Here is a 23840-nt window from a genome sequence, read left to right as displayed (position 1 = left end):
TGTGGGGTGGTGTGGCTCAGAGCTGGGGGCTTGGGTGAGTCATTCACCCTCTGGGCTTGGTGTCGCAGCGGCGGTTGTCACCACCCAGCACCACGCCAGTGTTTGTTTAGGGATTTTATTTGTGAGTTATCAAGTCAAATCACCTGCATCTCGCTACCGAGATAATACCACAACTCAAGAGTCACTTAAGGGACAAATAGCATAGCTGATGGGCCCTTTAGCTTGTGGATGAAGGTACCGATTATCCTCTGGGCCGAACCTATCTCTGTGATGGACGATAAGCAACTAAATTAAAGCTCCATTAGATAGAGCCAGCTGGAGCGAAGACGGTGCCCGATGCCTGCTGATATCGATCAGCAGGCATCGTGGCATATCGCGGTATATCACCCAGTGGGGTCATGATGACCCCCCATGTCGGCGATGGCCGCAGATCGCTGAACAATTCAGCCCAGCGATCTGCGGCGGATTCAGGGTCAATCGGGTTTTCAGTGACCCGGAATTACTGGCTGATCAGGGTCGTCTCTGACGGCCCGAACAGCCATAGCCAGCAGGAGTGAGGTGGCACTGGTGCCACCTCATGATCGCCCTGATTCGGCCGACCAATCAGGGCACCTGCTGCGGGTGTCACTCCCGCAACCCGCTCCGCCCCTCTTCCGGAGGACGTGATCAGGTGCGGGAAGAGGACCCCGGCAGCTGGGGACCCTGATCCCCGGCGTCCCTGTTGGGATTGGGGCCCCAGGAGCAGCGGTTGCGGCGGCAGCGAGGGACTGACCTGCAGCGTGGATCAGCAGTTGGACGTGAGTGACAGCCTCCTGCTGTTGCTTAGCAACAGCTCCCAGCATGCAAAAAGGGCATGCTGGGAGCTGTAGTTATGCAACAGCAGGAGGCAGACTACCACAACTCCCAGCATTCCCTTATGGGCATGCTGGGACTTATAGTTTTGCAACAGCTGGAGGCACATTTTTCTATGGAAAAGTGTACCTTCAGCTGTTGTATAACTACAACTCCCAGCTTGCACAAACAGCTAAAGTGCATGCTGGGAGTTGTAGTGGTGCATCTGCTTGTTGCATAACTACAACTCCCAGCATGCCCGTTGGCTGTCGGTGACTGCTGAGAGTTGTAGTCTTGCAACAGCTGAAGGCACACTGGTTGTGAAACACTGAGTTAAGTAGCAAACCAGTGTGTCTCCAGCTGTTGCATAACTACAAGTCCCAGCATGCCCTTCCACTGTCTGTACATGCTGGGGGTTGTAGCTTTTGCAACAGCTGAAGGCACACTGGTTGCAAAACACTGAGTTTGTTATCAAACTCGGTGTTTCACAACCAGTGTGCCTCCAGCTGTTGCAAAACTACAACTCCCAGCATGCACTGATAGACCGTACATGCTGGGAGTTGTAGTTTTGCAACAGCTGGATGTTTTCCTCCCCCCCCCCCCCCAATGTGAATGTACAGGGTACACTCACATGGGCGGAGGTTTACAGTAAGTAACCGGCTGCAAGTTTGAGCTGCGGCAAATTTCCGGCCGCAGCTCAAACTGCCAGCGAGAAACTACTGTGAACCCCCGCCTGTGCAACTGTACCCTAAAAACACTACACTACTCTACACTAACACAAAATAAAAAGTAAAAAACACTACATATACACATACTCCCACACAGCCCCCCTCCCCTCCCCGATAAAAATGAAAAACGTCTGGTACGCCACTGTTTCCAAAACGGAGCCTCCAGCTGTTGCAAAACAACTACTCCCAGTATTGCCAGACAGCCACTGACTGTCCAGGCATGCTGGGAGTTTTGCAACAGCTGGAGGCACCCTGTTTGGGAGTCACTGGCGTAGAATACCCCTATGTCCACCCCTATGCAAGTCCCTAATTTAGGCCTCAAATGCGCATGGTGCTCTTTTTCTTTGGAGCCCTGTCATATTTCAAGGCAACAGTTTAGGGTCACATATGGGGTATCGCCGTACTCGGGAGAAATTGTGTTACAAATTTTAGGGGGTATTTTCGGGTATTACATTTTTTAAATTGTAAAGTTTTTGGGAAACCAAGCATTTTAGGTAAAAAATATATATATATTTTTTTACATATGCAAAAGTTGTGAAACACTTGTGGGGTATAAATGTTCACATTACCCTTTGTTACGTTCCCCGAGGGGTCTAGTTTCCAAAATGGTATGCCATGTGTTTTTTTTTTTTTTGCTGTTCTGGCACCATAGGGGCTTCCTAAATGCAGCATGCCCCCAGAGCAAAATTTGCTTTCAAAAAGCCAAATGTGACTCCTTCTCTTCTGAGACCTGTAGTGCGCCAGCAGAGCACTTTTCACCCCCATATGGGGTGTTTTCTGAATCGGGAGAAATTGGGCTTCAAATTTTTGGGGGTATTTTCTGCTATTACCCTTTTTAAAAATGTAACATTTTGGGGAAACCAAGCATTTTAGGTAAAAAACATTTTTTATTTTTTTTATATATGCAAAAGTCGTGAATCACCTGTGGGGTATAAAGGATCACTTTACCCCTTGTTATGTTCCCCGAGGGGTCTAGTTTCCAAAATGGTATGCCATGTGTTTTTTTTTTTTTTTTTTGCTGTTCTGGCACCATAGGGGCTTCCTAAAGGTGACATGCCCCCCAACAACCATTTGTCGCTCCTTCCCTTCTGAGCCCTCTACTGCGCCCGCCGAACACTTTACATAGACATATGAGGTATGTCCTTACTCGAGAGAAATTGGGTTTCAAATACAAGTAAAAATTTTCTCCTTTTTACCCCTTGTAAAAATTCAAAAATTGGGTCTACAAGAACATGCGAGTTTAAAAAAAATGAAGATTTTGAATTTTCTCCTTCACTTTGCTGCTATTCCTGTGAAACCCCTAAAGGGTTAACACACTTACTGAATGTCATTTTGAATACTTTGGGGGGTGCAGTTTTTATAATGGTTTCATTTGTGGGGTATTTCTAATATGAAGACCCTTCAAATCCACTTCAAACCTGAACTGGTCCCTGAAAAATAGTGAGTTTGAAAAATGTAAAAATTGCTGCTGAACTTTGAAGCCCTCTGGTGTCTTCCAAAAGTAAAAACTCATAAATTTTATGGTGCAAACATAAAGTAGACATATTGTATATGTGAACAAAAAAAATTAGAGCTTCAAAGTCAGAAAATGCAAAATTTTCATTTTTTTTCATCAAATTTGGGGATTTTTCACCAAGAAAGGATGCAAGGTACCACTATGTTAAAGTAGAATATGTCACGAAAAAACAATCTCAGAATCAGAATGATAAGTAAAACGATTCCAGAGTTATTAATGTTTAAAGTGACAGTGGTCAGAATTGCAAAAAATGCTCTGGTCCTTAAGGTGTAAAATGGCCTGGTCCTTAAGGGGTTAATGTAAATTCTACCTCAAGTCTGTACCATCTAAATTGTCTACTGTATTTTATGGATCTGCAACCAAGTGATTATCCAACATCTTGGCATTTGAGGATTTATTTCTTGGTGCCCTGAGTCGTGGTAAGGGGAAATTCACATAACACTACAACCACCATCATCACTACAGGTCCAAACCACTGCCAGCCTGGTAACTCTCACATAGAGACTGCTCATATACAGCCATTGATGTCTCACTACAAACTTTGGCATTATAGCAGCTGTGAAAATGGGGATTTTTCACTGATAAAGATCAATATCATATCCACTGTGTGAGGACACAATAGGAAAATTCCTGTCTAGATGTCTTTTTGGCAGTGGGAAGAGCCCGGGGCCCCTCTATTAATGCAGAGAGCTGTTGTAAAGAATTGCTGCATCCGTGGTAGACTTGATGCCACCTTGTCCTGCATGGTCAGCTATTCATTTGAATGCATGCCATGTATTACATTTACTAAGGTCCTCTCCACACGGCTAAGAAAGCCCTTTGGATTCCAGCTATACTGGCAAAACAGTAAATTATACTTGTCTTGAAACTTATTTGAATATTTTACTAGAAATAAGCAAATAAGTGCTTACCAGATGTTAAATATGTGAGAAAAGGTACTATATTGTATCCATCTATATATATATATATATATATATATATATATATATATATATATATAACTCAACGTGTGTGTGTGTGTGTATGTATGTATGTATGTGTGTTCCACAAAAACGTCCAAACTGCTAAAGATATTAACATGAAACTTGGCACACATGTTACTTATATGTCAGCAACAAACATAGGATAGGTGATTTAACCCTTACTCACCCCCATTTGCCAGGGGCGGGGTTTAGGTTTAAAGTCCCATACAAGTCAATGGGAAATATATGTTACTGCATAACTTCCAAACAGCTGGAGATGTTTCGAGAATACTTGGTGACATGTTACTTATATGTCCACTTAAAATATAGGATAGTTAATTTAACCCTTAACTACTCCCATTTTTGAGGGTCGGGTTTTTGTTTAAAGTCTCATACAAATCAATGGGAAATATATGTTCCCACATAACTTCCGTACGGCTGGAGATAATTCAATACCTGGTACACATATTACGGGTCGGGATATGAGGACGGGATAGGAGGTCGGGATAGGATGTCGGGATAGGAGGTCAGGATATGACAACAATATATGAGGACAGGATATGAAGTCAAAAGCTTCCTCTGTTGATTTTCCTCCACAACAAGGATTAGGATGGAAAAAACGGGCAACACTGGGTACTCAGCTAGTTATTTAATAAACAACACTATATATTATTGTAGAAATAAGAGATAAATTTACAAACACAAAAGTCTTTATTAAACCTTGGCAGGTTAATCAGCGGAATAAATACAAAGAAGTCAATAGTATATGGAAGAGTAAAGTAGCTGGAGCACGAATCATTTTATAGAAACCTCCTGTTTTTCAGCATCTTAAAATTACAGTGCGCTGGATACATAGACATGGAGAACAACATCCAACTTGTAAGTCCTGTGCTTCTTTTTGGTATGGGAAAAAATGCAGCACATATGAAATGGCTTTTGCCCTATGTGTTTGTATCCATCCTGTAATTTTAAGATGTTGACATAAAAGAGAAGATTCTCATGATCTGGTGAGTGTCATAACTACTTTACTCTTTCATGTACTTTTCCACATATTATTGTAGCTAGTTATTTTTCTGAAATCCTATGAAATAACAATCACCAAATATAGAAATTCCATTTGGGTTTTAACATTGTCAGTCATAGTGTGGCTGGAGATTTGTGGGAAGAACCTACTAGCTAGCCATACATAATGCCAATATAATGGCACCTGGGTAAAATTCATGGCTCATGTATATATTATTAAGTTAAAAATTCTCATAGTGATGCATAAAATGAGCTTGGTCTCTTTTGTTTAGTTTCTTGCAGGCATCTTCAACATTTTTAGTCATTCCAGGTGGGCCACAGCTGAACACACCAATTTTCTTAACCTGTCAGAAAAAAAGGTAAAATAAATTATGTTTACATATAATGGTCCATATATATTTTTTTTCCAATAAACACTTCTCTCCTTTAATCTTTGAGTCATCTTTTTTTGCTATCTTGTGCCCACCATTATTGTTTCACAGTGCTACATACATGGACCCATAAAGTATCTTTTAGCTATAGTAACTTGACAGCCAGATGCTTACCTGCCATTAGTAGCTATCACCTTTGGAATAGTATGTTACATTGTGCTAAAAAGTGTATTGGTGTCCTTCCACAAAACTAGACAATACATGCTTGCAAATAACTAGACACTCTGTCCATCAGTAGACTCCCCATCTTTTTAATTAGTGCGTGGCCACTGGGCAACATAGTTACTACCACTCATGTCGTGAATGACCAAGACAGAAACATGAGCAGGGTAACTACCAGTATGGAACCCCTAAGGAAGAGGCTAAAGGGCCATCAAGTTAGCACAGTGGGGATCCATACACCTAGCACAGAATGTTTACTGCAGGTGTTCTGTATTTAACATTCTTAAGGATTTATTCCTAAAAAAATGTTAAAGGGGTATTCTAGCCCTAAAAATGTATATCGCCTATCCACAAGGTGTATGATCACAGTAATATGACCTCTAGGACCCTCCAAGATCTGTAGATTAGAGCCCAACTCTACATCAGAATAAAGCGATGGGTCACCTTGTGAGTATCATTTTTAGTGCTGAAATACCCCTTCAAATTTGTTTTACCCTATCAGTCATAGATGCAGCAAACACCCCCCTTCCTCGTGCTGAACTTCGACATAAACCGCCTTGTAGCACAAACTACTTTATATATTCTACTCTATATTCCCTGCTGTGTGATATTATTCTGTCTTTACACCAAACACATACAACAGCTGTTGGCTTAATGGGTATTTAATTTACAGCTATTCCTTGCAACTTGCTTCTATACAAGGCATTTGTTTTCAGTAGGGAGAGGGGGATACTCCTTTGGTAGAAACCTCTGAGTGCCTTGTCTCCATTGAGAACAAAGAATTTGGCATGTTGTCCAGCATGCTTGATCCTTTTTTTTTCTGACAACCCAAATAGGCAGGTTTATCTGAAATCCATCAAATGTGTATGGAAATCCATCAAATGTGTATTAATTAAGATATATCATGATACTCATCATTTGTGCTATATTGCAGATTTGATCAGTATTTTACATCAGTATTTTATGAGAAAGTGAAAAGAAGAGTAGAAGAATCATAATTATGTCCAATATTTTTCTACAGTGTTCAGAATCCTGTCTTAGTTTTGACTGACAAATACTGATACAAAGCACTGACCAAATATGCAAATTGGTATGAGGTCTAAAGGTAAGGGCTACTTTAAGGCTGTGGACCAACACTGATTTGATACACGCATAATGCTGGAAACCGTTTGTTTAAATAGAAAATTCCATCAAAACCATTGATGGTCGCAGATCACAGACATACATATTGTTAATAGTGCATGTTAGGAAACTTTATACAATACCTCAGGATGGACCTCTTGTAAGGAATTCAGAAATCCCAGAAATGGCGGTCTCCCGAAATGTGTGACAGATCTCAGCCCAGTCATTAAGCTCTTGCTCTGAACTTTCTGAAAGTGTTGCTCACAGATGTACTAATAACAAAGGGTTGTATATGTTATACTTAATATAATATCCATTTATATAGGGATGTTTTAAAGGGGTATTTATATATAAGTTTACTTATCCCCTATGAACAGGATAGGGTTTGTGCCAGATCGTTGGGGTCCAAGCATTGGGACCCCCCCACCCCCCCAATTTACAGTACAGGGCCCTGGGTCTTTGTTAGAATGGAGTGGGGAGTCACGCATGTGCAAAACTGCTCTAATTGTTCTCCATCAAGCTTCCAAAGATAACTAAGTACAAGTCTCGTGACCTTCAGCAGCTCTCATTGAGAACGAATGGAGCCGTGGCACACATGCACCACTTGCTGCTCTATTAATTACATAGACCCTAAAACCACCTGGATTCTTACACCTATTCCTTATCCTGTGGATAGGAGATATGTAAAAGTAGTACCCCTCAAAAAGACAATTGATCAGTGCTACATATATTTAATTGCTTTAATTCACAACCATGCTATGTAAGTAGAGAAAACAAATTGAAATAAGCAAATCATAATAAATTGAGATAATTACTTTACACAATTGATTGATAAAGGCTTTTTATCTTCATTAAAACCAAGGTTTATAATATCTGAGGTGTTTATTATAATCTTTTACAGCATTGACAAATTACAACTAAACCTCTTTCCTTAAAGAGTGTGGTTTTACAACTTGGCTCCATTCACTTCAATAGAACTGAGCTGCAGAACCACACTCAACCTGGAGACAGACGGGGAGCAGTTTTTGAAAGATTGCAGCTCTGTTTTTCTATTCCTGGATAACCCCTTTAACACAATAGGACATATATTAACATCCTGCTGTTTTAACGATCTATTAAGCAATAATCACTTAATAGATGATGAGAAATGGCTGCTATCAGCAGCCAAGACTTACAGCTAATGCCTGCTAGCGGTGATTGTGCCGATTCCCGTTATTAACCCATTAAACCCCATGATGCAGGATGTAAAAAGTAAAATTGCTGGGGGGTTTGAGGAGGCTGATCGAGACCTCTGCAAAGTAATTACAGAGTCCCGACCAGCTAGGATGGTGTGCTGTTTGATCTGTACTGCAGGAATGCACAATTGCTTTTTTTCCACTTTCACCGCACAGATATATATTTTTTTCCTGCATTAATGACATTACAAAGTACTGCATAAAACAAGCCTTCAAATGGGTCTGTAGGGGACAATTGGAAAAAGTTATGAATTTTAAAAGATGAGAAAAAAAAAATCAAAAATGAAAATTGGTCCGATCATTAATGCCAAAACAACCCCATGCCATTAATGAGTTAAAGAGTGAGTCAATCTCTAGTAAAGCTGCACCACTGTTATATTACATCAGTAACAGTAATAGATATCTGTTATCACTTTGGTACAAATCCAACTTGAGCATAATAAAAGGGGAAGAACAGAAAGAGAAAGAGCAGAACATTTACCAGCATGGCTGTTCGAAAGTCAAACTTTTCACTTAGTTGTGTGATGTAGATATGGACTGATAGAAGGTCATTTTTATCATTCTCTTCCACCTCTCCAATGATGTCCGTCAGCCATTCAAACTGCCGCTGTGTGCGTGTTACCCAAATGAAATAAATCTAGGAAACAACAGGACAGTCATTTACTTTTCAGTCCAGAGGTATATATACTCGCTATAGCTATTAGAATAATTGTGTTTTTCCATTAATATACATTCTGCCTCTATACATTAACCATTTTAGTATATTTACATTTATCTCTATTGGGGGGAGGCAGACTGCAAAAAAGTTGTGTAAATGTCATAATTTATACATTTTATTTATGCATTTATATTTATTTACATAGCACCCATATACCGTAAAATTTTTAGCCTAAAGTCTACCTGCGTGTTATACGCCAATAAGCCGCTGCAGTTCAATGATTTAAAGTGGGCGCTTTAAATCAATGAACTGCAGCGGCTTTGCAGCTTCTCTGCCCCTGCCTGTCCTGGGGTCTAGAGCCCTGCTGCCAGCTCTTCTCTCCCCCTGGCGCCGACAGACATGGGAAGAGAAGGGGCAGCGGCACCCTTTGCCGGCGCCGCTGCCCCGTTGCCTCCCCCATCCCTGGTTGCATAATTACCTGTTGCCGGGGTCGGGACCTCGCTGCTTCAGGCCTCCGGTGTGCGTCCCCTGCGTCGTTGCTATGCGCGGTGCGGCGCAATGACGTCACTCGTCATTGCTATGCGCCGTGCAGTGCATAGCAACGACGCATGGGATGCACACCGGAGGCCTGAAGCAGCGTGGACCCGGCAACAGGTAATTATGCAACCGGGGATGGGGGAGGCAACGAGGTAGCGGCGCCGGCAATGGGTGCCATTGCCGGCACCGCTTCTCTCCCCCTGGCCATTGGCGCCGGCAATGGGGCGTCGGCACCGATAGTCAGGGGGAGAGAACGGGCAGCGGCGAGAGAAGCGGTGGCAGCAGGGCTCTAGACCCCAGGAAAGGCAGGGGGAGAGAAGCGGGCAGCGACGGCCTCTCTCCCCCCTGCCTTTCCTGGGGGTGTATCGGGGTATACGCATGCACACACACGCACCCTCATTTTACCAAGGATATTTGGGTAAAAAACATTTTTTACCCAAATATCCTTGGTAAAATGAGGGAGCGTATTATAGGCCGGTGCGTGGTATACCCCGATAAATACGGAATGTTGTAGTCTTGCACTGAGATTATCACATATGACTTAGCCTGGTTAGATTTTCTTATTCTTCTTTTTGAATATTATATTGTTTTCTATTTTAGTAATAATTTTGGATTATACATAACAATGTGTATAAAAAGATTTATCTATACTGTATGTATGTGAAAATAATTTAAAGGGACCAAGACAAGGGTTACTGCATGATGGCATTGGTTGTGGCTGCCATTCCTGCTACATTTCTGCTAGATTTACAAAAGAATTTGCTGCAATATTGTTAATAATTTCTTGTCAGTCACTAAGAACCAAATATCAATTACTCAATCTTTTAATCTCCTAACAAGTGATGGTTTGTAGTCATTTGGACATATATCGAGATAAAAAAATATCTTTAAAAGGAATGTGCAATCAAAAAATGACCTGTTGTTCATATTAGGTTATATTTTAAACAAATTTTTTAATGAATTTCTAGTGACCTAGTGAAGTTTTTTTTTTTTCTCTCTAATTTTTTATTTTGCCATCTATATTTTTATAATAATCCTGAAATCTTGCAGTTTTAGGTCTGGCCACTAGGCCTAAAACTAAGATGAGACTTCATATTCTTCTGTACAAATCACTTTCCAGCAGTATCCTCCTTATCAACATATATGGGAGTACAGTGAAAGGTGACACCAGTGTATAGATAACAACACACAACAGTTAATGCTCACAGATCAGCCTTACCCCTCTCTCTAGACTGACCATTGCAGTGCCCAGACATCATTGCAGTACCGAGCATGCCCAGACATCATATTAGACAGCTTCAGTCTAATGTTTCTAATGTCCATGGGGCTTACTGTATAGCACAATCTAAACGACCCCTTAACGACCAAGGACATACTTGGCGCACCAGGATGTATATTTAAGTCCTATACATGACCTCGAGCATCGGAGCGATGCCCGGATCATGTGCGTCTGGTCCCGGCTACTGATCGCAGCCAGGGACCTACCAGTAATGGCCGCCATCTGCGATCGCACAGATGTCTGCCATTAACCCCTCAGATGCCGTGATCAATACAGATCACCTGTACAGATCCCATCTGCGGGATTGCGGTCAGAAATATGGAAGATCAGATCGCCCGCAGCGCTGCCGCGGTGATCTGATCATATGGAACGGCGCACGGAGGTCCCCTCAACAGCCCCCGCCGCCTTCCATGGGTCTTCTGCTCTTGTCTGAGATCGAGCAGACCAGAGCAGAAGATGACCGATAACATTGATCAGTGTTATGCCCTATGCATAGCACTGAACAGTATTAGCAGTCAAAGGATTGCTATAAATAATCCCCTATGGGGACTATTAACCCCTTAAGGACCAATGGTTTTTCCGTTTTTGCACTTTCGTTCTTACCTCCTCCTTTTAAAAATCATAACCCTTTCAATTTTGCACCTAAAAATTGATATGATGGCTTATTTTTTGTGCCACCAATTCTACTTTGCAGTGACATCAGTCATTTTACCCAAAAATCGACGACGAAAGGGAAAAAAAATCATTGTGTGACAAAATTAAAGAAAAAACGTCATTTTGTAACTTTTGGGGGCTTCCGTTTCTACGCAGTACATTTTTGGGTAAAAATGACACCTAATCTTTATTCTGTAGGTCCATATGATTAAAATGAAACCCTACTTATATAGGTTAGATTTTTTTCTTTCTTCTGGAAAAAATCATAACTACATGCAGGAAAATGTATACGTTTAAAATTGTCATTTTCTGACCCCTATAACTTTTTTATTTTTTCTGCCTATGGGGCAGTATGAGGGCTCATTTTTTGTGCCGTGATCTGAAGTTTTTGACCGCTTTTTATTCATTTTTTCATGATATAAAAAGTGACCAAAAATACGCTATTTTGGTTTGGTTTGGTTACTTTGGAATTTTTTTGCGCGTACGCAATTGACCCTGCGGTTTAATTAATGATATTGTTTTATAGTTCGGACATTTACGAATGCAGTGATACCACTTATGTTTATATTTATTTTTATTTACCAGATTTTTTTTAATGGGAAAATGGGGGTGATTTGGACTTTTATTAGGGAAAGGGTTAAATCACAGGGGGCTATAAACATTACATACACTGATTGCCACCACTGTTCATTGCAAAGCCAAAGCTTGGCATTGATCAGTGTTATTGGCAGTCGATTGCTCAAGCCTGAATCTCAGGCTTGGAACTATCAATCGCCGATCGGACGCGCCGGAGGAAGGTGAATGACCCTCCGCACGTGTCATAGCTGATCGGGACACCGCATTTTCACTGCGGAGGTCCCAATCAGCCCCACTGAGCAGCCGCGCGCTATTAACCCCAGGTCTCGGCTTCAGTTACATGCTGGGACCGACCTGATATGACACGTGGTCCCCGTGACCGTGTGTTATATCGCGGGAGCTGGCCACGGATGTAAATATACCTCCGTGGTCGTTAAGGGGTTAAAGTGTAAAAATAAAAGTTAAAGATGTTTTTTGAAAAATCCCCTCCCCCAATAAAAATTAATTAATGAATACACAGATTTGGTGCGTAAATGTCGGAACTATTAAAATATAATGTTATTGATCCCGTACGGTGAACAGCTTGAACATAGAAATTAATAAAAGTTTTAGATACACAAATGTGGTATCAATAAAAAGTACAGATAATGGTGAAAAATACCGCTGCTTATATAGTAAAATGAAAAAGTTATAGGTTGTCAAAATAGAAGGATTTTAAACATACTTATTTGGTTAAAAAGTTGGATTTTTGTTAAGCACCATAATAGAAAAGTATGTAATCATGGGTATCATTTTAATCGTATTTACCCACAGAATAAAGAACACAATTTTTACCGTAAATTGTACAGCGTGAAAACGAAACCTTCCAAAATTAGCAAAATTATGGTTTTCTTTTTAAATTCCCTTCACAAATAGTATTTTTTTTGGTTGTGCCATACATTTTATGGTAAAATTAGTTATGTCATTATGTAGGACAACTGGTTGCGCAAAAAAACTCATACTAGTCTGTGGATGAAAATATACAATTTTTAGAAGACGAGGAGGAAAATGCTAAAATAAAATTGGCCTGGTCCTTGAGGGCAAAATGGGCTTGGTGGTTAGGGGGTTAATGACGGATATCAGCAAAAAATGTTATGTTCATCATTTAAACAATTAAAATGTGGCAATCAATACTTATCGCAGAATTTAAATGTCAAAATTAAAGGTGCTGGTGTTTTTTTTTTTTTTTAGGATCTTATAATATGGCAGTTAATATGGCTGGCGGAGGCCTTCAGAAGCCTTTACACAGTTCCATAGATGAAAAAAAATTGAAAAGTTAGAGGGGTCAGAATAATGTGATTTTTAGCATGTCTTTCTTATATTTAAGTTTTAACTTTTTAAAAGTAGTAAAAAAAAAAAAAAATAACATTTTACTGTAACCTCCCCCCAAACCACAAAATTGTGTGTTGTTTTCAATTTCACTCCTTAAATATATTTTTTCTCTCACATCTTACAAGAAGATCTTTGCCGTCTACGCATAGACATCATTCAAATATTATATCATATATTCTTGTAATTTGTACTGTACAATTTACGCTGTTTTTGTGCTGATATGTATGCAAAATGTTGACTTAATAAACATTGTATAAAGCATCTTTATTGTACAAGACTAGTTTTATATTTATTTTTTTAAACTAATGTTTAAAGGGGTGCTCCGGGCAAAAACATCTTATCCCCTATCAAAAGGATAGGGGATAAGATGTCTGATCACGGGGGGCCTGCCGTTGGGATCCCCGCGATCTCCCTGCAGCAGCCTGCATTCTATGAGTAGCTGCATCTGCAGTTTCGGAAACCGAGACAGGGATTTGACATCACGCCACACCCTCTCCATTCTTGTCTATGGGAGGGGGCGTTGCCATTACGCCCCCTCCCATAGAAATGAATGGAGGGGCGTGGGGTCACGTCCCCATCTCGGAAGCCCATCGGTTTCCGAAACTGCAGACGCAGCTACGCATAGAATGTGGGCTGCTGCAGGGAGATCGCAGGGGTCCCAGCGGCGGGCCCCCCCCCCAAGATCAGACCTCTTATCCCCTATCCTTTCGATAGGGGATATGATGTTTTTGCCCGGAATACCCCTTTAATCTCTGGAGGCATCAAGATGTCATCAAGAAACATTATATTATGTTATGATGTTTTCCAAATTTAGATTTTTACAATGTAATAGATTCTCCATGCTGCTCCATGTGGTCATAGTTAATAACTACAATAAAAAAAATGTATATACTCATACTTTCTTGCAATTTATCTTTGCATTGACTGATGATTTGAAGACCAGATCTTTAAGGATTGAAGCAAATGGTGTAACCCCAATTCCTCCTCCAACTAAGACAGACACTTCAAACTTATTCCACTCCTGGTGACCTTCTCCAAATGGTCCATCCAGAAATAGCTAAATAATAAAATACAAAAATATCATTTAATAAGGATATATATTTATAGCTAAAAAAATATTTTAAATACTGTATTTAAACAAGGTAGATTAACTGGTAAAATTTCCTTTCCGTAAGTCTAAATATTTTTAGTGGGTAGGTAGCTACACTCTTATGTCTCCATTTAAATGTGTACAGGGATCAACCATTGTTGGTCCCATTTTTTTTTTTGCACTACCCATAAAAATCTATCATCATTAAAATGTACTGTAAAAGACTGAATCTAAACATTTTAGCAAACCTTGGGCACAATACAAACTTTAAATCATACCTTTGGGAACTTAACCTCTGTTGTGTTTGGAGATGGGCAAAGCTGTCTCAGACTTGTTGTCCATGGTCCTACTGCTCTTATATGTAAACTTAATGTTTCTTCATGGGGAGCAGATGTCAATGTGAAAGGGTGGTATTCATTTGTACCAAGAGACAAGCAGGCGATCCTAACCCACTGTCCAGACTTGTAGTCAAAGTCAGATGGCCGCTGAAACTTCAAGTAAGTTACGCCTTCAAAGTACAGTAAATACAATAAAGATTATTCATGGATAGACTTGTGCATTTAGTTTCTTATTTGAAAAATAAAACCAACTAACTGATGGATCTTATTTGCTACTATTCTTTATATGGACCCGCTTTTGCTAAATTGTAGGCTCACCTTTCAGCCTAAAGTTAACCAACCAACAATTATAAAGCCATTGTATAGCCATTCATTGATCTACTTATTTTTTATTATTAATTTGGAACTGTATGTTTAATTGTTCTGAGAAAACTTTTTATATTGTTATAATCTTAAATAAATATTCAAAATAAAAAGTAGTGAAATGGGATCTGTGTTTGATAATATATAAAAAAAATATTGTCTTATGGCTCAAGGGGACCCCTTTTGAGCCATAAGAGAGATGATAGTTACAGCTAATCTTACCAATTACAGATAATTGACGGAAGTTTTAAAAAAATGTATTGTCTGATCTCTGAAAGACTAAAACTGTACAAGGCCCCTGAAAAGCAGAATTATTCAGGCTTTTAGGCTGTTTTATTATCAAGAACTAATACCAGATGCAATTTCTTATTGTACCTATTCACCTACTTAGCTCTGTATCGGCGGTTAAGATGTTTTTCTTATGTTCTCATTAATTTTACAAAATGTCTATGGTCCATATAGTCTACAAGGTACAATATATCTCCAGATGTCCTGGCAAAATTTCCTTGTTTATATAACTTGAAGTAATTAGCTTTCACTTTTTATGCATGCTTCTCCCATTGTATAATGAATTTTACAGTATATTTAATATTTTTTAATGATTAAATCATAATCTATGGATGCATTTTTTTTTTTACCAGGTATGACTTTAATCACAATGTGGTACAGTGAATACATTCTATTACGTACCTGAAGGAAGTTGTTTTACATCCAGAACTTCTATCTCTATCTTTTTCCTCCTCAAACTAATCATTTTATCACACGCAAACATGATAGCCGGAGCAATAAAAAAAATGTGAAACTTTGGTTGTTGGATGAGCGCAAAACTGCCATGAATGATAGTCTGTGAAAAACATCAAAGCAATATTCAAACCTTTATCTTTCCAGAGAAATCAAGTAAAGTAATGTCAATGATAATAATAGCCACTATTTACTTTTTCTTTTAAATCTTTTAATGAGAATTGAAAGGAGGAAGTGAGGAGGAGTATTTTCAAAGTCCATAGACTAAGGTTTTATAAGTGAGTAGGTCAGGTCAAAATCGGTTCACACTGAGATTGATCCCAAAATCTTGTTCCCTGAACTATCTCAAAGAAGATAAAGGGGATCAGTCATTTGTTTCATGCTGCCAAAGCCATGAGCAGCATGAAACAGATACAGTCACTATGATGTACACTAAGGTGTTCATAGAATTCACAGTTTACAAACCCACACCAGAAACGTGGATACGTAGCACACACCCCCCCCCCCCCCCCCCCGGGCTTTGAGTGATGTGTCTCTCCCTAGCAGGGTATTGGGAAACAGATGACAGGTCCTCTTTAAGTTCTAGGCACATATAATATTTGAGTATGGTACAGGAGTAAAAAGACATTTCTAATATCTATTATCAAAGCTATGTTAGGAAAGCTATGTGCTTATTTGCAGACAACTTTTTTATCCATTTACACGTTCTAGAATTTTGTTCCAAGCATTTACTACTCTTTCAGTAAAATATTTTCTCATAATTTTCTCACATGCTTCTTAGGTTTGTGTTTAGTTTCTTAATAAAATGCTTCCCATCTAAACCTTGTTTACCCCTTAAACCTATTTAAAGGTTTCATTCATACCCCATTTCCCCCAGTCCCACTGATTCTTTTGTCCAGACTGCACTGACTTAGATAAGTCTTTTCTGGTGAGTTTTATGTTTAAGATCTTCCACCATTTTTGTAGCCAGTCCTTGGAGATATTCTATTTTATCAGTAAAGCCTCGAGAACTGGACACAGTATTCCAGATGTGGCCTTACTAAAGCTCTATACATTAGGATTACAAACTCCCTCTTCCTACAGGTTATACCTCTAGCTGTGCAGCCAAGCATTCTATTCACTTTTCCTACCGTTGGCTGCACTGTTGATTCATTATGAGGCTGTCAAAAACCACTATCCCTAAATCCTTCTCTTCTGAAGTCTTAAATAACACAGAACTGCCAGGTGCATTATTTCACATTTTCTATATTACAGATACGTCCAGTAATATCAAACCTATTGCACTTTTGTGTCATCAGCAAACAGAAAAGCCTTAACTATCAAACCTTCCCCTATCAGAAGATATTTATTATAGTGCAGTGGTGTTATGCTCCATTTTTTTTAATTTTTTTTTAGAATCTTACCAAAATATAAAAAAGCACATAAAGATGATGAATGATCCAGAAGCCACGGAAACTGACACGTCGGAAATAATAGGTAGAAAACACATACATCAGAGCCATTACTGTCAGGAGAAGAACTCCAGTCATACCTGTAGGTGGAACAAGAATGGTGACGCAACTTTTTATGCAATGTAAGTGACATATAATGTAAATGTTCTGATACTTTACTGTACTTTTGTTGTTAACAAAGCTATATATGGCTCTTATTGACTTAAATAGAAATTGTATACAGATCATGTGTCCTTGTGGTAACAACTGGTAACTTATGGTTCCACGAGCACAGTAGCTCAAATATATTATGGTTAAAATGGAAAATTACTTCAGTGGGCACTATCTTATAAAAAAAAAAAAACTACAAAACATTTGATATGTCATGACGGCGTATAAAAAGTTTTAATTGATAAGGGGCTGAGTTTTCAGACCCTGACCGAATAGAAAAACATATTGATACAAGTGTGTATGTTGAATTCATACTTTTATATTTACACAGTAAAGAAAAAGGATTTTATCCTATTATTGTACTTGTGTGGATCATATTTACAGGGATCAGTGTACCTCTACTATGAATATTCTGTTAATATCCTGTAGGCTGAGCATTTATAGTTACATTACACTGGAAGTCTAGTCAGTCACCTCATAAAAATAGATCCAGGAATTCAAATCAATATTGCAAGGAGGTAAAATATTATCTCAGTCTACCTAAGATATTATGGTGACAGGTTCATTGACATTGACTCACTTTGTGTTCTCATTCTTTAAACTATTGTGCAACTGCCAAGTTTAATATTCTGAAGAAGAAGTCTGGTTGACATAATACCCCATTGCTGTCATTAACTTACTATTGTATAATCTCTTATCTGGAGCTACAGTAAGTATTTCATAATCACTCACCTGGCACAGTCTCAAAAACCCACCAATAATATTTCTGTGGCAACTCAGATCTATGGAAACAATGTAATAATAAATCAGCATCAATACAATGTACCAGTTTTTTTAATTTTCTATTTATATTAACTTATTATTTAATCTATCTCTCTCGTTTTCCTCCCTCTCTCTCTCTCTCTCTCTCTCTCTCTCTCTCTCTCTCTCTCTCTCTCTCTCTCTCTCTCTCATACAGTTGCAAAAACAATTGCATGTTCTAACTGTACCATTTGTTAAGCCATATAATGTATTGAAAAACGTGAAAAAAATGCAGTGACATAAACTGCAGTTGCCCTTATTTGGGGTGGGGGTGGGGGTGGGGGAAGGGGGATGTAGTTCGCCATGTGGTGTAATTCTTCATTCTGTTGCTTAGTATGCTTACAGTGATACAAAATGTAACAGGTATTTTCTCCATGAGATAACCCCATTAACAAAATGTAGCTCCGGGCTATAATACAGACTGCAATTCAGGATCTATACAATCTAAGGCTTGGTTCACACACAGTATTTTGGTTAGTACTTTTAGCCAAAGCCAGGAGTGGGGCTAAAACACAGGAAAGGGTTCAAATCTTTCCAGTTTAGTTTTTCTCAGTGTTGGTTCAAAATAAATATACTGACCAAAATGCTATGTGTAAACCCAGCCTAACACAATACAATGTAAAATAATGTTCAAGGTTTACCCTTTAACCTGGAAGTAATATGCTTTTGTAGTTAAAGTACTAACATTTCATTATTTATCTGCTACAGTATAACATACCCATTATCTGCGAACACTGTTGGGAAGAGGCAGCTGAGAACACTAAGAGGAGTGATTGTGAAGATGTAGACATTGACTATGTGACCAAGTGTGTGAATGACTAAAAGAGAAGTAAACAAACACAACAATTAGTAATTGTCTTGGTTCAATTTGTAGATTCTATAATGACACAAACTTACTGGTAAGAACAAGAGCACTCATGGCGATCAAGCGGTGGAAGTCAACTGCAGCATCAAATGGGATGTATTGATTCAAGAAGGTCTCTCGCAGGAAAGTTATAAGATTTCGGCACATGGTCAGAAGGATATAGGAGAACATAAACGAAATACAGGCAGCAGAACCTCGAGAAGCTATAAGACCCACATATGTAATGTCAGCAATTCCAGTTCCTGGGGATGCGAAGCCATAATCTGGAGAATACAGAAGTTGTCAGATAATTTAGCAAATTGACATACATGACTATCTTCTTTATATTTGTCACAAAAAGAGATTTTGCTTTTAATATATATAGATGTAACTAGATGCTTTCTGGTCCCAAAGCAAAATCTGTAATCACCTACTATGTACCTTTTATAATATTGGAGCTTTCTCATGTGTAGTTGGGCCTGTGGGCCTCTACAGGCACCTGGTACAGGATACAATTGCTAGCTCTTCAACCTCTCTGAAGCTACACCCCTGCATAAAACTGGAGCTGCCATTATTTGTTTTTATGTCTTCTGCTATTGTTTACATAACTGCATGGGTAGCATAGAGGTTGATCTGTAGGGCATTGTTGTTCGCAGGGATAATTGTATGTTCTCGTATTGCTTTTTTTCCCCCCGTTCTTTTTAAAAGAGACTGTATGTCATGAAAGTATAACACACAGTGAGCTACCTCTAGGGAATAACATGGTCATTAACTATATTTAAATGGCATGTATCTTCAGAAAAAAATATATTATTTAGCTACATTTTTCGTTATAAACTATATTTTTTTATTATTTTTGGTGGTGACTATCCACATAAAATAATAATAATGATCTGGAAATATTACACTGGCAGAGCAGGCACATTGCACTAATGTTTCCTGTTTTCTGAAGCTAATAGCTGGAATCCAGCATTTGCATATCTATGAGTAAGAACCACAAGAAATAGTTTGAAACATGTTCGATGGAGATTGCTGGAAACTATTAATAAGTAAATAAACATTGGTAACTTTTATAACATTCATATGCTGGATTACCTCATTCTTTTTTAAGGACTCCAGTCACCCATGTATGACAGGGACAACCATTTAACTGAAAGGCTGCAATGTAACACTACAGTAGCATTATGTACTACTATGTCTGCTGCAAGGGAATATATCTAGTTTTTGACTTGAACTGGGCTGTCTGTGTTTAAAAACATAATGTTTTCTTTAAATGTTGTCAAAGAAAATGATATTATTGATCTTTACATCTTATACCCCCTAATATAGATGTAATAGTAAAATACTCACAATATCCTCTTTCTGTAAACAATCCAGCTGATATTCCATAGAATATTACTAGGCATACAATATGACGCCGGTAGTTCTCAATTAACCGTTTAAATTGTTGTATCTTTTGGCGGATTTTGCTTGACTCATATTTTTCTCTTCTTGCTGTAGTAAATACACGGGGTTTGTTCACCTTGTACTTATTACTAATAAATTAAAAGTATGAAATGCACAGTCAGGAAAATAGTTATAAAATGTTATTACATGATCTAAGTCAAAATATAAGTTATACATACATTTTACCATGTCTGTTTCGAAGTTCTTGACCTTCCACATCTAATATGTCCATACGGATTTCACCATTCCTGTAAAGATAAACAGTCAGTGTTTCTTTTATTGGTACTTCCAGCTTTAAAAGGCAAGTTAAGAACAAAAATCTGCATTTAAAGCAGAACAACTATTTCAAGAATTAGCTTTACATTTTATCCAGTATCTATAAAAAACAAAACAAAGACCTGATAGTTTAAAAGTGTGGGGGTCTAGAAACAGCCATTGTGGCTGTAATGAGAGAAAGTTCTAGAATGAACTCGCTATGTTTCCATTCCTCTGCGTAGTGTGAATCTGTACACAATCCACTACAAAATGAGAGTAAATGGGTAGTGAGATCTGTATTCCTGCTATGGAAAAAATGCAGAAAATTAAACCCTTTAAGGACACAGACTATTTTGGCCTTGAGGACGCAGCCATTTTTCACTTTTGCGTTTTTGTATTTCCTCCTCGACTTTTAACAGCCATGTAGCAACAGAAGAGGCAGACCTTCTTATGAATATAACAGGGTTTCCATGGTTCTGTATTTTATTTGTTAATTTCCAAGGAGTTTTGTGAATTAATTTATCATAAAATGTACAGTGAAGCAAAATAATTTTTTTTGGGAGGGAGTGAAATTGAAAAAATGCAATTTTGCTATTTATAGAGGTTTTTGTTTTTACTTTGTGCAGTAAAAGTGACATGTATTCCTTATTTTGTGAGTCAATATGATTAAAACAATACCCATGGTTACATGCTTGTCTATTTTTGTACTGCTTTAAAGTCAAAGTTTTGTTGACAAAATAACTATGTTAAAAATAAATGTACTTCATGGTGCACTAAGTCTTACGGTACCATGACATACATTTACATCATGGGTCCTCCAGGGGTTAACAGAACCCAACCCCATTATTGCTGGCACTTTTTAAAACTTGCTTTGATAAACTAATTCATACAGAGTTAAACTCTGAAGTCCTGCTTATAAAAGTGGCATATTCAATTGATTCATCTGCCTTATAGTATACAGTTCGGTCTTGGGAGAATAATTCAATATGTGTATTTTAGTACACAAAAAGGGGCTAAAATTAAGGGGGTTATAAAAATACTGTTATTTCATATGCCGGTCTGAAGTAAATCACTGCCAGTGCATGACTGCATTAGATTTATCAAGAGGCATAAACATTTTTGATAAATGCAGGATACACCCATGTGGCAGCCTCAGAAATCTACAACAGGTCTGAGCTGGCATAAATGCCCACTTCAATTTTTGCCTCCTTCGTAAGCCCCGCCAACTAAGCGAACACGGTGGAAATTGTCAAAGAGTTGCAAAATATGTGTACAAGGTGGCTGCATGTGCAGACATTATGCAACATATTCCGGTTCGTGCCAGGCGCAGGGATAATTCCCCCCCCCCCCCCGTGTGTAAGCAATGTTAAGTAAAGAGAAGTTTAATAAAACACATATACTGTAGAACTTTCATGCTGGTTACAATTGTTACCTGTCAGTATGACCTTTTGGTCTCTTGTCAATAAATGAAATCTTGCTATTGTAACCCTTTACTCGAGCAGATGATCCTTAAAACAGAAAATAATATACATTACAACATAATTACCATTACCACAACAGTTATACAATAGAAATTATTAGAATGTCCCAACTAATAAAGGCTAATCTAAAGGAAACATGTATATGTTGGCCAAACAATGAGAAACATCAAGTGCCGGATTAGCGAACATCGTTCGCTGATCCGGAAAATGACAACCTGTACAGCAGAAAAAGAATCAGAAAGAAAGAAATATGGTGAAACGGGTGTTGCTAAACACTTTCTGGAACAGGGACATCAACCATGTGAATTAAGATGGATGGTAGTAGAAGAAATAGAGGGCGTAACAGAAATAGAAATTAAAAAGAAATTATTACAGAAAGAGGTGTATTGGATTGAAACCTTAAACTCTCTGATACTAAATGGAATGAATGAAATCTGTAACTATACGGCTTTTCTGTGAACTAGAACATCTCAATATATTACTGCTATTTTAGATACATAGTTTTAATGATTGTTATATGTTTTTAACACATCTCATTACAGAGAATATTTCTCGCAAGATTTGATGACTATGTTTGTGGTGGTGGGTGCACGATAGGGATACTTGAGAAAGGGGGCGTGACCTCCGAAACGTCGGAAGTGTCCGGTGCTCATTCAGCGGTTCTCCTTCATGAGAGGAAGGAAGGTCCTCTGAACTCCATATGCCCAAGAGAGGGTGAAGATTGAACGGAGCTCTGATGGACTGTTGCGGATATCAGTGAGCACTTGGGGTGATTATTGTTTGTATTTCTTAAAATTTTTGCCTGAAGGCTGCTACTAAAGGAAGTTTTTTCAAAACGCAAAAACTGCTTTGTGATTTTTTTCTCTCGAACACATCTTATCCCCTATCCTTTGGATAGGGGATAAGATGTCTAGGGGTGGAGTACCCCTTTAAACGTATCAGTGAGCACCACAGTCTGGAGCTTAAAGGGGTACTCCGCCCCTAGACATCTTATCCCCTATCCAAAGGAAAGGGGATAAGATGTCAGATCGCCGCGGTCCCGCTGCTGGGGAGCCATGAGATCCCCGCTGTGGCACTGCGCTATAATTACAGCACAGACCGAGTTCGCTCTGCACGTAATGACGGGTTATACATGGCTCCGCCCCTTGTGATGTCATTGCCCGCCCATTTCAATACAAGTCTATGGGAGGGGGCGTGGCGGTCGTCACGCCCCCTGCCATAGACTTGCATTAAGGGGACGGGCCGTGATGTCACGAGGGGCGGAGCCATGGCGTCACACTGCTCCATCCCCTGTATCACCCGTCATTACGTGCAGAGCGAACTCGCTCTGTGCAGCAATGATAGCGGGGTGCCGCAGTGGGGATCCCGAGGATCCCCAGCAGCGGGACCGCGGCGATCTGACATCTTATCCCCTATCCTTTGGATAGGGGATAAGATGTCTAGGGGCGGAGTACCCCTTTAAATTTAAAATACAGTTTATACATTTATTTTGTTGTATTTGATTCCAAATAGTGGTGATAAGTAAGCTCAACAATAAAGTACTCAAAGTCTACAAATAATGTTCAGATGTCACATGTCTCTCCATTCACTTGTGGAGGCATACGGCATCCATTCTCGTGATCATAAGGGGTAACTTTAAATTTGAGACAACCCCTTTAAAATAAAAAAAGTTAGGTTTGATCAAAGCCCAAATCTATGGCTTTTGTTGCCCTGCTGGCTTAGTTTAGTAAGATTTTTCATGGCCCTCAGTTTTTTACATAAAACGCAGATACAGTTGTGAATGCAAATATGTTTA

The 23840-nt window shown here is 39.0% G+C and overlaps 1 protein-coding gene across 6 annotated transcripts in view; it reads right to left on the bottom strand.

The window, feature by feature from the left end:
- Positions 1–4710: 4710 nt before the first annotated feature.
- LOC130368625 (dual oxidase 1-like) overlaps positions 4711–23840 on the bottom strand; it is a 77582-nt gene continuing 58452 nt past the window's right edge. For 4 of the 6 annotated variants that reach the window (XM_056572561.1, XM_056572559.1, XM_056572562.1 and 1 more), the window contains 13 exons: positions 21997–22072; positions 20489–20557; positions 20214–20398; positions 18917–19147; positions 18738–18837; positions 17951–18000; positions 17021–17148; positions 15567–15720; positions 14454–14683; positions 13984–14142; positions 8492–8647; positions 6919–7047; positions 4712–5404 (listed from right to left, as the gene is read on the bottom strand). In XM_056572561.1, coding sequence (XP_056428536.1) covers positions 5282–5404; positions 6919–7047; positions 8492–8647; positions 13984–14142; positions 14454–14683; positions 15567–15720; positions 17021–17148; positions 17951–18000; positions 18738–18837; positions 18917–19147; positions 20214–20398; positions 20489–20557; positions 21997–22072 — 1790 coding nt within the window. In that variant the 3' untranslated portion in view covers positions 4712–5281. Of the gene's footprint in view, positions 5405–6918; positions 7048–8491; positions 8648–13983; positions 14143–14453; positions 14684–15566; positions 15721–17020; positions 17149–17950; positions 18001–18737; positions 18838–18916; positions 19148–20213; positions 20399–20488; positions 20558–21996; positions 22073–23840 lie in introns of all 6 variants that reach the window. The other 2 variants (XM_056572558.1, XM_056572563.1) reach the window with 1 other exon arrangement.

Source organism: Hyla sarda, chromosome 4 (genome assembly GCF_029499605.1).
Source record: "Hyla sarda isolate aHylSar1 chromosome 4, aHylSar1.hap1, whole genome shotgun sequence".
In the NCBI taxonomy this organism is placed as follows: Eukaryota; Metazoa; Chordata; class Amphibia; order Anura; family Hylidae; genus Hyla; species Hyla sarda.
The sequence above is the reverse complement of the archived record's forward strand: the minus strand, read 5'-3'. Positions and strand labels throughout refer to the sequence as shown.